At 38.8% G+C, this 14,207-nt stretch overlaps 1 protein-coding gene across 5 annotated transcripts in view; it reads left to right on the top strand.

Moving 5' to 3' along the window:
• The window catches only part of FBN1 (fibrillin 1), a 147,007-nt gene that overhangs the window by 45,981 nt on the left and 86,819 nt on the right, over positions 1 to 14,207 (top strand). For 4 of the 5 annotated variants that reach the window (XR_005702942.2, XR_005702941.2, XM_040076977.1 and 1 more), the window contains exons 6-8: positions 5,352 to 5,549; positions 8,775 to 8,900; positions 13,287 to 13,412. Coding sequence is in view for 2 of the 5 variants with exons in the window: in XM_040076977.1 (XP_039932911.1) it covers positions 5,352 to 5,549; positions 8,775 to 8,900; positions 13,287 to 13,412 (450 nt within the window). In the remaining 3 variants the exon portion in view is untranslated. Of the gene's footprint in view, positions 1 to 5,351; positions 5,550 to 8,774; positions 8,901 to 12,454; positions 12,569 to 13,286; positions 13,413 to 14,207 lie in introns of those variants that run through there. The other variant, XM_040076979.2, reaches the window with a different exon arrangement.

The following is a 14,207-nucleotide window of genomic DNA, read 5'->3' as shown; positions in this document are numbered from 1 at the left end:
CTCTATTAGAAAAGATGGAAGTGAATATAGTTACCCCATCCCTGAGCATGGTCATTTATTTTTCTACCAGCAGTTAAAAGTCATGAGGTCTTGTATGCAAAATATAATTTCAATATACTTCCAAGTCTACAAGAAAATGACAGGAAAATTTTGCAAGTGAAGATGGAGTTACATGCTCATTGCTCTTCCCTATTTCCTTTGTACAGTGACACACAGAGGTTTGCATTAATTTTTTATGAGGTTCACGCATGTAGAACCTTCTGTTTGTTCTCTCTGTCCTTACCAGGAGATTTTAGTATGTCTGAAATACCTAGAATCACTTTGATTTTGAAATTAAGCTTGATGTGTTAAACCTTTGTGTTCTGTAACTCCGCGCTATGGTGATGCTCACTGCTACAGTTAGCTCGGTCATACTGTTTTCTTCTGTCAGTGCCAAGACTCTCTGCAATTCTTCAAATTTTACTGCAAAAATTCTCATTTCAGACACAGCACATCCTACCTTCTGAAATGAGGCACTTTGTGGTTTTCTCCATAATCTTCAAGTGTATCGCTACCTTCTCTGAAGAGAGTGAAATGATTGAAGTACAGTGAAACGTACAGTGATGGATGCTGTATTTTTCCATTGACAGTGTAGTTGTTTGTGCATTCTTTTCCGTGGACAGTATAGTTGTGTGTGGGATCAGGTTCCAAAGGAGCATTCTCAGGTACGAGTGACTGTGACTCCCTTTCCTGACGTGTGGCTGAGCAGTGGCACAGGCTGCCAAGTGCAGTGGGTCACACCTGGGCAGCGCTGAGCGCGGTGCAGAGATGAGATGGTGTTTCTGCCCTGTGCAGTCTCTCTTCCAATGTCCCTCTTTCAACCCCAGCTGGTGAAAAAACCCAAACAAGCCTCCAAACAGCAGAAACAAAAGTGCTGCTAGGCAGGAAAACAAGTTGTACTAGTGATCAGCTTTAAGGTACTTCACTTGCCTTAGAGCCTTTTCTGACCTTTCTTTCATTATTGGTATGATAATGGAATATTCCTTTCTTTCCCTTTCCCCTGTGCTCAAGAAAGGGGAAGTTGCTGGTTTTGTTGCCGAGGGGGGTTTCAGTTGCACAGCAGTCTTGGCTGTGTTTGGGGGTTCATGCTGAAGTTTCCCCTGGGAGGTGCTAACAGCTCAGAGGAGCTGGGTGTGCTGCTCAGGCACTGTGTGAACTGTGCATGCTCTGTGCCGAGCTGGAAGAACACCGCTCGTTTTATCATTAGCCATTTTTCTGGGGTGGCAAGAGATGGCATTTTCCTGTTTTCTGTAATAAGATCTTGATCATGATCAAATAAATGGTGGCTTGCTACAGTCTCATGCTTTGACCTTTCCACTCATTCAGTTTTCATTTAAGAGAGGTGAAGGATTCTGTCAACCTCCCTTAACAGGTGGTTATCAGTTTGCAAAATCAGGCTGTTAATTTGAAACATCAGGAACCCTTTTTAGGAGATTTATAGTGAATCCTAGAGGATAGAAGGACCAAATTTTATCCAGCCTCCTTGCACTAGCATAATTATTTAGTCCAGGTTCCATTAGTTTGCAATGTTTTTAAATTTAATTTTTACGTTAAAAACTATATTGCACTTGAAACTAAGCAGAAGTTATTGTGAACTAGGAGTTTAAGATGTGTCTGGTGTCAGAAGTCTTGCACTATCCTCGTAGTCTCTTTGGTGCTGTCCAGAATTTCTTGGAACAATTATTGTTATTTATTGCTATGCTTGGTTTTGATCAAAGCCTGCCAGGACTACATATCTCAGTAGCCTCTCTGCTGCTCTTAGGAATATAAAGGATCTTTTGAGAAGATAACTAAAATTATTTGATGGTTCTGACTGAAACAGGAATGAGCTCTAGATCAAAATGCAACTTGATTCTTTCCCGTGGGATTAATAAGCTCAATTGCTGTGTGGTGTAAACTGGTGTCGTTCTATTGCCCTCTTTCTCTTCTTGACAGTATGTGAACTTTATGTGGTTTTACAGTTTCTACCATCTTCTGAGTTGTCTTAAGCTCCCTGTGGAATTATTCCTTATCAAAATAGCTAAGAAGTATGTAAAGAAGCAGATAAATTGTTAGATAATGGTGGCTACTGCCTTACTGAAGGCCACTTGCATGTGCTGAAATTTGCATTAGAAGTTACTCAAAAGACTTGAATTACCAGTCACACGTCTTAAATAATTTCACTAAAATAATTTCAAGCCTCAACATTCTTCAGTTAAATTGATGTTATCCCTGAGGGGGAAAAAACAAACCAACCAACCAACCCATACAAATTGTGTAATAGCTTTTCAGGGTATATTTTCCTTCTTTCTTTCTTGACTAGTCACTGGTACCTTGTGTTTGGGCTTTACTTACTGAAGTAGTTTGAATAATCACAAATGACATGAATGTATAAGGATCTTTGATGCTACAAAGTAAGGATTGGGGTTTAAGCTCATATCCTCTTTCCATTTTGTCACTGTGTTAGAATCTCAATTTCTTCTTGTAGCCTTCATCTTGTAATAAGTAAAAAAAAATTATAAACTCTCTATTTAAAACCCTTCAATTTTAGAGCTCTTTTTATTTCGCCTCTGTATAAAAAATAGATTGATATGTGGATTTCTCTATGGCCTTAGGCTGGCGTGTACATTCAAATGATCCTTTTCATATAGATTTTTTGACTTTTAGAATTTTCCATTAAGAACAGAAGAGAAAAAAATCTTGTGAAAATGTGGAAGACTGTATTTGAGAAAATAGAAGGAAAGCTGTATTTAGAAGAAAACTGAGTTTTAAGAATAAAATTCATCAAGGCAAAATATTTGGTGAAAATAAGAGTCTATAATTTGCCATACTAAAGTGTTATGAACTTGAATAATAACAAATAGGAGCCAGACTTGTTTGGTTTTGAGTGCATATTTGACCCAAGTCTTGTTACTGAGACCTTGTGGAAAGATTTGCATGATTATGAAGTTAACTTCATTGGGTTCACCATATTTCTAGGATCTATTAGCCACTGCTAAGTCATTTATAACTTGAAAGCAAACAATTGTAAATGCTGATCCATTCATATCCTACCATAAAACACAAGATGGGTTATTCACTACTGCCCGACGCGTGCTCCCACTGCGACGGAGAACAAAATGACTCCTTTTTAACCCATCTATATATAAACGGCAGAGGGACAATCTACAATGGGGGATTTCATTCTGGGGAGGTAATCAGAAGATTTCCTGCTGCTGACACAAAACGATGGTATTTCTAAAGGAATTGTTGTCTCTTGTTTTAATGTTGGGAGTTTTGCATAGAGTAAAACACATATTCTTATTTTGATCAAGGATGAAAAATCGATCTGGGAAGTTATTTTTTTTATTTGATAGGTATAATTGATCATGATTTATTTGTATTAATTTCTGTGTTGAAGGAATTAGATGAAGTTGGTAATATTTGCATTTGTACTGCATGCTTCCAAAGCTGCATTTCTAGAATGAGAAATGAGAAAGGCGATGTAGGTTTTGACAAAAGCAAAACAAGCCTGGGAACATTCAAGCAGTTACAAAAATAACTTTAAATTAGGGAAAAACTTAATAGGAGCTGTAATGTAGAAAATTTGTATGGGAAATGAAGGGACCCAATGAGAAATACCAAGCCAAAGAAATTTAGGACAATGATGAGGAATAAAGTAATCAAGGGCAAAAGAGATGTTATCAGAGATTCTGACTCGTTTCATGATGAGGCTGATGGAGTTGCTAGAGAAAGGTGGGAGAAGTATTTGGTAAGTATAGCTGTACTGTTTGGAGGGGATAGGACAGGAATTTTATACTTAAAATCTGATCACCTTTAAGACTGAAGTTAAATAGCAGGAATTGGAATTACATATTTTTATACAGCTAGCACAGCTGACCAGGGAGCCTGAAAATAGCTAATGGGTTCTCACAGGTTAATTTTCCATAGAGCTTGGAAATACAATTCCCAGAGGCTGAAAGAAAATTGTTGTTGATCCAATATTTTACAAAAAAGAGAGATTATCTGAGTGATTTTAGGTGTGTTAAGCAGACAAAAGATAGAATGGCAGTTATTGGAGTGATACATAGTTTATCAAGAATAAATGGTATTTAGTGTCATTTAGTACAGGTTCATCAGAGAAAGGTCCTTCAATCTAACTCAATATCTTTTCTGGTACCATCATGTTAATTGATGAAGATAACAGTAGCAGTATAGCATTATTGTTTGCCTTACAGGATTTCTGTAAGCCATTTTATTAGTTGTATCAGAATGGCTTGATTAATTATCAGAATTAGAGCTTATGAACACAGCATCTTGGCTGGCACAAAGATTAATTAAATGATAGGCTTCAGGGTGCATCTGGTATGGGGAGATAGAGCAGATGGGAAAGATACCCGTTCTTATTTCTGCCTTATTTAACACTTTTTAACAGTAGTTTAGTGAAAACATATTATTGTTAACAAAGTTTGGATGTGGCATGAAAATTGGAAGAATTTATAACATCTCTCTAAGGCAGTGTGGATTACTCTGTGACCTTGGATGAGGTATCTGGTAACTACTTCAGTACAGACAAACAACAGGTTCATAATTTGCTGGTTGTGCTCACAGGATGCTGGACTCTGTCCTGGTGCACGGTAACAAAAAAAGCATTTAAGAGTTGCTTGAGAGGAATTAACTGGAGTGTGCACCCCGGATGTACAGGAGACAGCAGGAGTTGGCAGTACCACTGTTTGGTTTTTGCCCTTGGAGGATGGAACAAAAGGAAGCCTACTAGTGCTTTATTAACATCTTAGTTTGATTCTGTCTGTTGGCTGTGGCCTGCCCTACCATAAATCAAAGCAGATGTGTTTCACATGCCCTCCATTCAGCTGTAGGCAAAGCTTGCCCACATATCTGGTACGGCATATGACTGGATAGCAATGAAAACTGTCCTCAGAAAGATTCCTGTACTCTGTATTCACTTCCCTTGAGCCTCATTTGAGAGCAGCCATGCAGCTTGTGGAAATAAACATCCTAACTCTTTTATCAGTATTGTTTAAATGATGCACTGAATATTTAAAAGAAACTGATGAAAAGACCCTGGGAAGAATATTATGAGTGATTAAGTGAAGCAGCAAAGGGGACCTGCAAGTATAACATTCCTGGAAAAATAGTCACAGTTTGTTTCCAGTGGATTTGAATTAAAGAGAGAGAAAAAATTCCTCTGTAGAGCATTTCTAACATAAATTGTTGGGTTGGTGGGCAATTTGTGTGAAAAAGAATTGCCTAGATGCGCTGTTGTTTTGCTTTATTAAGAGTTTTGTTGTGTGTTTTTGTTGTGAGGCTGATCAGGTTTCCTGTTTTTGGCACAGATTACAGGACCGGCCCTTGCTTCACTTTGGTAACCAACCAGATGTGCCAGGGCCAGCTCAGTGGAATTGTGTGCACAAAAACTCTGTGCTGTGCAACTGTTGGGAGAGCATGGGGCCATCCCTGTGAAATGTGTCCTGCCCAGCCGCATCCCTGCCGCCGAGGCTTCATTCCAAACATCCGAACGGGGGCCTGTCAAGGTAAGTTAGCAGCAAAGCTTCCCCTAAAGCTGCTGAAATTGTTACTGGATTAATCTTAATTGAGTTATGCTGCTGTGAATAACCTGTCCTAAGTCATTCTCAGCTATATGTGTGAAGAATGGAAAAACACTGTCAGATGCATTACTTCATGATTCAGTGAGTGCCTGATGTTCGAGTGACTACATTAGTAACTCAGGTCATGTGAGAGCAGCCAGCATCTTAATGAATTTCTCACTGCCAGCAGCGCTTTCTCTTGGTTCTGTAATGGTGTTTTTCTGAGTGTACCACTCCATCATTCCGTGGAGGAATTTGTTCTGCTCTCAGAGAGCACTCAAAACATGCAAACATCAATCTGTGGCAATAATGCCCCAGTTATCCAGCGTGAGATTTTGTTAATGAAAAGTTGTGTAACTTGGTTTCCTTTTGGATGTCTTATCTCTTGAGCTCCACTGCTTTGACCTGGAGAAAAGTGCCTGTCATGCCATTTTTAATGCCTTATTATATATTTTATACAATTTTGGAAATGCATTTGCATTTGTTTCAAATCATAAAATCCACCCAGATGTTGCTTACTTCTTTCAGAGAATGCCTCACCATAGAAAGTCCTTACACTGCTTTTGGCTTTTATTCTAATACTTCCAGCTGTATAAATTCTTTTATTGTCTGGATGTCTGGCAGGAAACAGGAGAAAGTTAACAGGGGCAACTATGTATTAAACTGATGTGGATTATACATTTCCAGCACCATATCTTTGGGGCCAGTTTATTTCAATCTGTCTAACATTTTCTAATAAGTTACAATATTTTGAAAATAGGGAAGATAAAGATTATAAATCTACGAGTAATTTTATATAATCATGAAATTCCTATGAAGAGACTTCAAAGCATTCCATTGCATTAAAAATGTAGATACCCTCTGTCTCAGACCAAGTGATGGCTGCTGCCTGCAGACAGACATGATGAGCTTCAGGATGGACAACATGGTTGTGTGTACTGCATGATGTGCCCATATTTTGACCTCAGTAATTCTATTCCCTGTCTCACTGTAAAGGTCAGGACTAAATTGTGCAAGAATCTGTGAACTGAGGTTCTGGACAAATTTGAAAGCTTATGTACATAAATATGTGGCCCACACCCCTGAACTTATGCCACACCTAGTTATATCCCTCTTGTTTGTGTCATGGGAAAGCTGTGGTGAACTCTCCAATGGGTTTGTGCAGTTTGGAATAAGGATACTTCTGCTTACTGCACATTTCTTAGCAAGCAGCTCCATGGATGCTGATCTCTAGGTGGTGGTGGCACAGCTTTGGCCCAGTATGTTTGACCTGCGTTTTGTAGTTGTCCCTTCTTATTGTGTTTGTAATTTAACAGATCTTTTATGGAATCACATATTAGCTTTATTTTTCATGCAATTGCACTAAATCCTTTTGAAATCAGATAACATCCACTCAGACTGAAGACATTTCAGGGATTTCACATCCATACTCAATCTAAATAAAGGAAAACAGGTTGAATAAAATCCATGTTCTCTGAAGAGGAAAAGGCATCATTATGTGGAGAAGTAAAAAAAAAGTAAGGAAATAGTGAGGGCAAGGTTATTTTCAAAAGTAAATAGAGAATCACTGCCCAAAGTTTGACTTTGGCCGAAAGTTAAATTAATACCGCAGCTGAGATTTTTAAGATACAAAGAAGAAAAATAAAACCAAAAGGTGGGATTTTGAAACCGACATCGTGACTCAGAAGCATGACTTCTGTTTCTTGAGTTTTTGAGGTTTTTTTAAGTCAGTGCAGTGCCATGAAGTCTGGCTGATTGCTATTCCTAAAGCACAGCCCACAGCAGCAATGTGGCTGAGTGGAGGCTGCTGAGGCTGTGCTGGTTCTGTGCCCTCCCAGCACAGCAGTTCCCTCAGGGACAGCTCTGCTGCTGCTGCACCCCCAGCCTGGAGCGGTTCACCCCGGGATCCTTACAATCCATGTGTGCAGATACGCTCCTTGGCGTTCCTGAGACTTCCTACTTGTGGCTCCCAGGAAAATTGCCTCTTAGCCTTTTGTACAGACATAATACTTTGCTTTTCAGACTTCAAGACATATTACAGCTGTCTCTCTGGGATTTATAAAGAGAGATTTGAAGGCATCATCTGCTTCAGCTTGTGTCCCTGCGTTGAAACCTATGTCAGTGTGAAGCCCAAGAACTCAAGCAACCAGATTTTAACAGCCAGCAGCTGGTTCTCCCGAGGAGATGGGGAAAGCATGAGCATTTGGATCGGAGAGTGGAGTGCTCTGTGCTCCTGAAGGAATTCCTGAGCAGCAGAGACAGGGCAGCCCCTGGGGACAGTGAGCCAGACTTCCCCAGTGTCCTGTTGCAAAGCCACTCCTCCGCCTCCTTTAGCCTCTTTTCTGTAGCTGTTATTAAGCCATAGCAACACTTCTGCAGCTAAGTGACGATACACATGTTGTTGTGCTAAAATAATTGTGAGGCCAGAAACTGGGGCCTCTTGAAAATGTTTGTCTTGAGCTTACTACCTAGCCAGTGATATCATCTTTGTTGTTTCATTTTCCTTGGTGAAATGAAAAGCAAAGAAAGAAAAATAAAAGGGAAGAACTCCTCGAATTTATGTATGTCTAAGTAGGTCATTAATAATTCCTCCTGAGACATCAGTTATGGGTATGAAACTTTTGAGTCAAATCCTAGCCACAGTTTAATGTCGTTGGTGCTGATCTCGCTGGAGTGTCAAGGTAATAATTTCCATCAGAAATGACTCTGCCGTTGCTGTGCCTCTCCATGAGGCCGCTCCATGCACGCTGCAACTGCTCCTCTGTGATGGTGGCTGAAGCACTGTATGGAGCTGCCAAGATTTTCAGTGGGGCAAGTGATTTTGGGTGACCAGCTTTAGACACTTCAAAGAAACTTGAGTTCTGGCAGGCTGTGTTTTCTGCACACCATTCCCCAGATGTTTTGGAAAAACAAAGCAATAGCAGTTAGATATTTAATGTCTGTAACAATAATAACCATGTGATTTCTTGCAGAAAATATTTAGAGTACTGTACTTAATCATACTTTGCATAGAGTAATTACAAAATTAGTGTCTGTCTTCCCAAGCAAGTATCATAATATTATGATGGGTGAACGGATTTAGGCATATTTGATTGCTGTGTAGACAAATTATTATGGCTGTTCCTGAGAAATGAAATAAAAGTGGGTGTTTTTTCCTTTTTTATATCGTAGATGTGGATGAATGCCAAGCCATCCCTGGGATCTGTCAAGGGGGAAATTGCATTAATACTGTTGGATCTTTTGAGTGCAAATGCCCAGCTGGACACAAGTTTAATGAAGTAACACAAAAATGTGATGGTAAGAACTTCTAGAACTTTCTTTTAGAAGTAGAAGGGTGAGAGTCTTCTTTTGGGGGACCAATTTTCTTAAATAGTTTGTAACAAACTTACTGCCTCTTTTGCTTTGAGTGTGCAAGCAGCATTATTCACAACCAATAAAACAGGGGCACTTTCTCCCGAACCAGAGAATGTTAAATATTGGCCCTGCAACTTTTATTGCCTTTTTAATCACATAACATTTCAGACTTGCAGGTACATCTAACGTGAAACATTCGAACATGAAAGGTACTTTTTAACTGATATTTTGCTTTAGAAATGCTTGAGGCACCTGTTTCTTTGTGGCTCTTTTGACCAAAAAGTGTATATGACTGGAAGGTTCAACACATTCCTACCTACTCAGGTGAACTGAGTTATGTATTTAACATAAGTGGGAGTTTGACACTGCTATCTGAAGACTTTGATTGTGCTCTAAACTCAGTTTACATTACAGATGAGTATGTTACAGAAGGTCAAACATTTTATCTTCACTTGCTAGTCATCCTAATGTGGGGGTACAGCAGGTGCTAAATATTAGTGTGGAAATTTGCAATGTGTGATTATGGAATCGTGCTTTTTTTTTTTTTACTGTCATTTGATTTTTTTTTTTTTCTTTCTAATATAATAATCAAGCATAGATGTCTCTTGCTTTAAGAGAATTTTGAGTACACAAGGAACATAGTACTAAAATGTGTTAGTTGCACATTATTGATTTGCATTTATGGTGAAGTCCAGATAATATTTAAATTCTTGCAACTGATTCTACTTTCAGTCATTAGACTAAAATTAACTTGAGTAGACAAGTTTAATAAGTGGCTAGTGATTTTGGAATGCCAACTTTCAGTACAATAGAAGTATTTGTGAGAGAAAGGTGTGCATTCACCATCCTTCGTTACATAAAGTTCCCTTTAAGAAGCACTCAAAATTTTTAGTCATTTTAGAAGAATTATGAATTACTCTTTCAAAAGAAAAATTGCTATTCTAAGCAAAACTTTATCATTTATTTGCAGGTTAGGGAGAGTAATTTCAGAAGAGCTTGTACACGACATGGTTTACATATTGCCTGCCAATGATTTTGGCAGATTGTAACCTACATTTAGAATAGAACAACATTGCAAGTGTTTCCTTCTGTGGATGAAGTACCAAGAATGTGGTGACTAGGAGAGACTGAACATGTGTCTTGATGAGTATTAATACATGAAAAGCTGGGAGCTGTAGGCTGAATCTCATAAACATTTTGATGGTATTTTTCAATTGCTGAATCATTTTAAAAACAAAACCCAACCAACAACCTAAGAACAAAAAAACCACAAACAACCACCCTCAGAGCCAGCACTTGATAACAGTTAAGGAACTGGGCTCAAGAACCTGGTATTGGTTGCTGTGTTCCCAAATCCTGCCACAAATTTCCTGCCCCATTCGTGAAATCCATTTGCAGTGATCACCTGACTGCAAAGATCAGATGAATTTTTCCTTTTTCAAATTCTTACCTATTGATTTTTGAACCTCTGCAGACAGAGAGTTAGTACCAAGCAATTACAGTTGAAGCTGTGTAGGTGTCAATACAATTCAAAGAATGAAAAGTACCACGTTTATACCAGGGCATGAAATAAGATAGAAACACAACATTTAAGAGCATGATCATGCAACAACAGCCTACCCATCCTGTTCTTTCTAAATGATCTTTTGAATTTTATAAGACAACATAAGACAAGTTGTTTGGTTTACAGTAAGAAACTATTAATTCTGATACATTATGAATAACATCAGATTGTTTACTAGGTTTAGCTTCCTATTTAGTTTGCTTGGTTAATTTCCTATTCTAGCAGTTGTAAAAAGTCATTGGTCACTGATTTAATTCAACTGGGAGCTACCTGCTGGATTATCAGAACTATTTTTTCAGGGGGTCTCCATTAAAGTAAGAACATAATAGCAATCGTCAAGGACAGGTAGACAGTCAACAAGATGGAAAATGAGGGGGGTTGGCTGAGGTTCTCTTTGTTAGCGTAGCTGATGGAAATCTGTATTTTAACTGCTACATTATTTCACTGCTTGATATAACAATTCCTTTTCCATTTGCACTAATGCTGAGGTAAATTCTGGTTTTTTTGTGTTGACTGGGGGAGTAATTTTTCCTGGAGTGGCATTTAGGTCTGCGAGTACATCAAGTATACTTACCTTTGTAAAACTCGCATACTTTACGACAGTGTTGCTTATATGTATGTCAACACTAATATAAATAGTGAAATACTGTTTGGTTTAGACTCAACCTTATAATAAAGAGTGATGATTTTGCTTTTAAAAAGGTCAGACTCTATATAAACAGTGGCAACACTGACTTTAAGATAAACATTGGTGAATTTGAGTCAGAAAATGCTTGAATCTGATCCATTTAGTATTGCATTTTTCTCTGTTAATTAAGGGCTTTATTCAGACCAAAATTCAATTTCCACATTTTTTGTCACTGAGACTTGTGGGACTCCTGTGGTGTATAATCTTGGAGCAGAAGCCAGAAGTCTCTTAGCAGTGCTCCCAGGGCACTCGGACTTGAGGCTTTGGCAACATCCTCGAAGTAGCAGTGTACAAAAAGCCACACCCCTCTCACACACCCTAGCGAGGAATGTGACCCACATCAGGACAACTAGCAAGATGCTGGGGAGGAATGTGTGCACAGGGGATGTGGGGCCCCACTCCACTCAGGATAGCTGAGTCTGCAAACTTGGGTTATCTGTGTGCCATCCTCATCCCTCCACTACTTTTCTGCAAAGGCAAGGGGCCACAAAAATATTAGAGCATCCCATGCTTTACCTAGGAGACCAGGAGTTGTTAGTTTTTATATTACTGTCTTCACAAAAGAAGTAGAACTGAGATTCTTTCTACTTGATAAAATGCTCATTAATGGTCCTGTGGGACTTTGGGTGTTCCCCCATCTGTTGGGGCCAAATTCCAATTTAGGCGTTACATTTAAACTCCTCCAGTCCTTTTTAATGACTACAGTATTATTTACTCCTTGCCTTGGTGTGTTGGGTGGTGTTGCAGTATTTCATCTCAGAAATTTTTGTGGTTGGTGAAATCATTATTACAGTCATGTATCTGTCTTTTCGTAGCTCTCTGGAGGAGAGCTTGGGTAGAGTCCTGTGATGCCATTATTTCTAGCTGGATGCTCCCTGTCAGGAGAGCAACTGGGTGATTGTAGATGGCTGTGACAAGCAGATGTCATTGATCAGTCTAGAGAATAACCTCCCTTTCTGCTCTGTTTGGCTGATTCTTCTTGTAGGTACCATGGAAAAGAGGGAGCTGTTTCTAAGCTCAGCAGAACTCCAGGTTCCTAGGAGATGAGGGCAGTGCTAATTAAACACAGCTGCATTGTTAAGACAGTCACTGGAAACCAAGGGGAAAGTAACTGCACATCACAGGCAGGCTACTGGTGGTGATTAAGGAACACTTGGGGCTGACACAGGTCGTTATTCACATAGCTGTAGGTTAAATAAACTATCTGTGGAAGAAAACCTTCAAGTTCCCTCTGTGAAGCTATGAAGAGTTGCAAGAATTTGTTAGTTTTTTTCCTACAGACTTTGAAAATTTTTCTACATTGTATCTATCATGATGATTTAGTATATGGACTGAGATTTATCAGAGAAGACAAGCATGGTATGGAAACTTTGTTTTAAAATCACTGACAAAATGTAGGGGGATTTACAGACGCTGCCTGGTTTCTGCAGTAGATATTTTGGTTACACTCTAGAAACCTGTTGAAACTTCAGAACATTTAGTGGAGAAAGTCAGGGAAGATAATTTTTGTTGCCTGCAGTCATCCTGGTCTGAGCTGTAATCCTGTCAGATTGCATTAGTTGAACAATACCTAGTTGCTCAGTGCTTTTGTGTGGGGGATTTCCAAGACAAATCCGAGTGCAATAAGGCCAGGCAGTTCAGTAGGTGGTACATGTCCCTGTGAGTCTGTATTGAACCAGGAGATGCTCTGCTGCTGGAGATAACGGTTAAACTCCTGATCACTGTGCTCATTACACAGATTGCACTCTGGTCCCAACACAATTTTCTTACTTGCAGAATTCAGACTAAATAAGTTAAAGTTTTCTTAGAGTTAGTAAATCTCGGGAGTTTTAAGATTTTCATTGATCATTATTAAGCAGTAAAACTTTTGCAATTTACAGTTACTGTATTTTCAATTTGCAGATACAATATTTTTTTTAGGTTCTGTTTCGTTCTGTTTACAAGGTGCCTAATGAAAGATGCTAATTCAAAACTACCAATTATGCCCTGAATTTGATTACTATTCATTATAAAATACCTTTTCTTGTGCCAAAACTAATTTAGCTAACCTGCCCCTGCATCTCTTTTTGTCTTAAAGATATTGATGAATGTAGCACCATTCCTGGAATTTGTGATGGAGGAGAGTGTTCAAACACAGTTAGCAGTTACTTCTGCAAGTGTCCTCCAGGGTTTTATACAGCTCCTGATGGCTTAAAATGCATAGGTAAGTAGAATCCTGTGAACTATAGGACAGTAGGTGTTATAAAAGTTCATGAATATCTAAAATGGGTAACAATGTGTCAGAAACGTATTTCAACTTGTGAACTTGAAATCTGTCTTTTATATAGAAGTACATCACGTGCCCGTATATGTATTCCGAAATGCGTTTTCCATTTGCAGGGTATTTCATCTTTGCCTCTTCATTGAGACCTTCTCTTTTATTTTTCTACTGCAGTTTTTCTGTTACGTCATATTTGTTGCCTTAGAACTTGTTTAGCACTCTCCTTGGTATTGCTGCTCTCGTGTTTGTCTTTAATCCATTTTATATTCAGCACTGATATAGAAAAGCAAATTCACATTCCAACTGTTACGACCCTTACCCTTTGTCATTAAAGGAAGAAATGTGATAAACTGAGTATGGGTCATTTTTATGTGCTTTTATGATGTTGATGATTTGGCAGAGCTGTTCTCTCAGGCTGTCACTGTGGTAGAGTAGAACCCATCTTCCAAGGGCTGGACCAGGAACCAAGAACTTAGTGAATGAAGTGAGTGCCACTGCAGTGCCAAAGCCCTGAGAGAACAGTGTTAGCAGTTAATGCTTCTGGGAAGCATACAGCCTCCTCTGAGGCAGCTCTAGTAGTTAATTTTTTTCTTTCCTCATTTTTGTGCAGTAATTTATTTTTTCAGTGCCAGTGCTGAATTTTGGGCAAAAATCAAATGAAAGGTTTATTTCCTTAGTTTTAGCATATTTATTTAAAGGTTCTTACACAGTTCCAACACTAGGAACCAAGAAAACATC

This window comes from Hirundo rustica, chromosome 13 (genome assembly GCF_015227805.2).
Source record: "Hirundo rustica isolate bHirRus1 chromosome 13, bHirRus1.pri.v3, whole genome shotgun sequence".
NCBI classification, from domain to species: domain Eukaryota; kingdom Metazoa; phylum Chordata; class Aves; order Passeriformes; family Hirundinidae; genus Hirundo; species Hirundo rustica.
The sequence above is the reverse complement of the archived record's forward strand: the minus strand, read 5'-3'. Positions and strand labels throughout refer to the sequence as shown.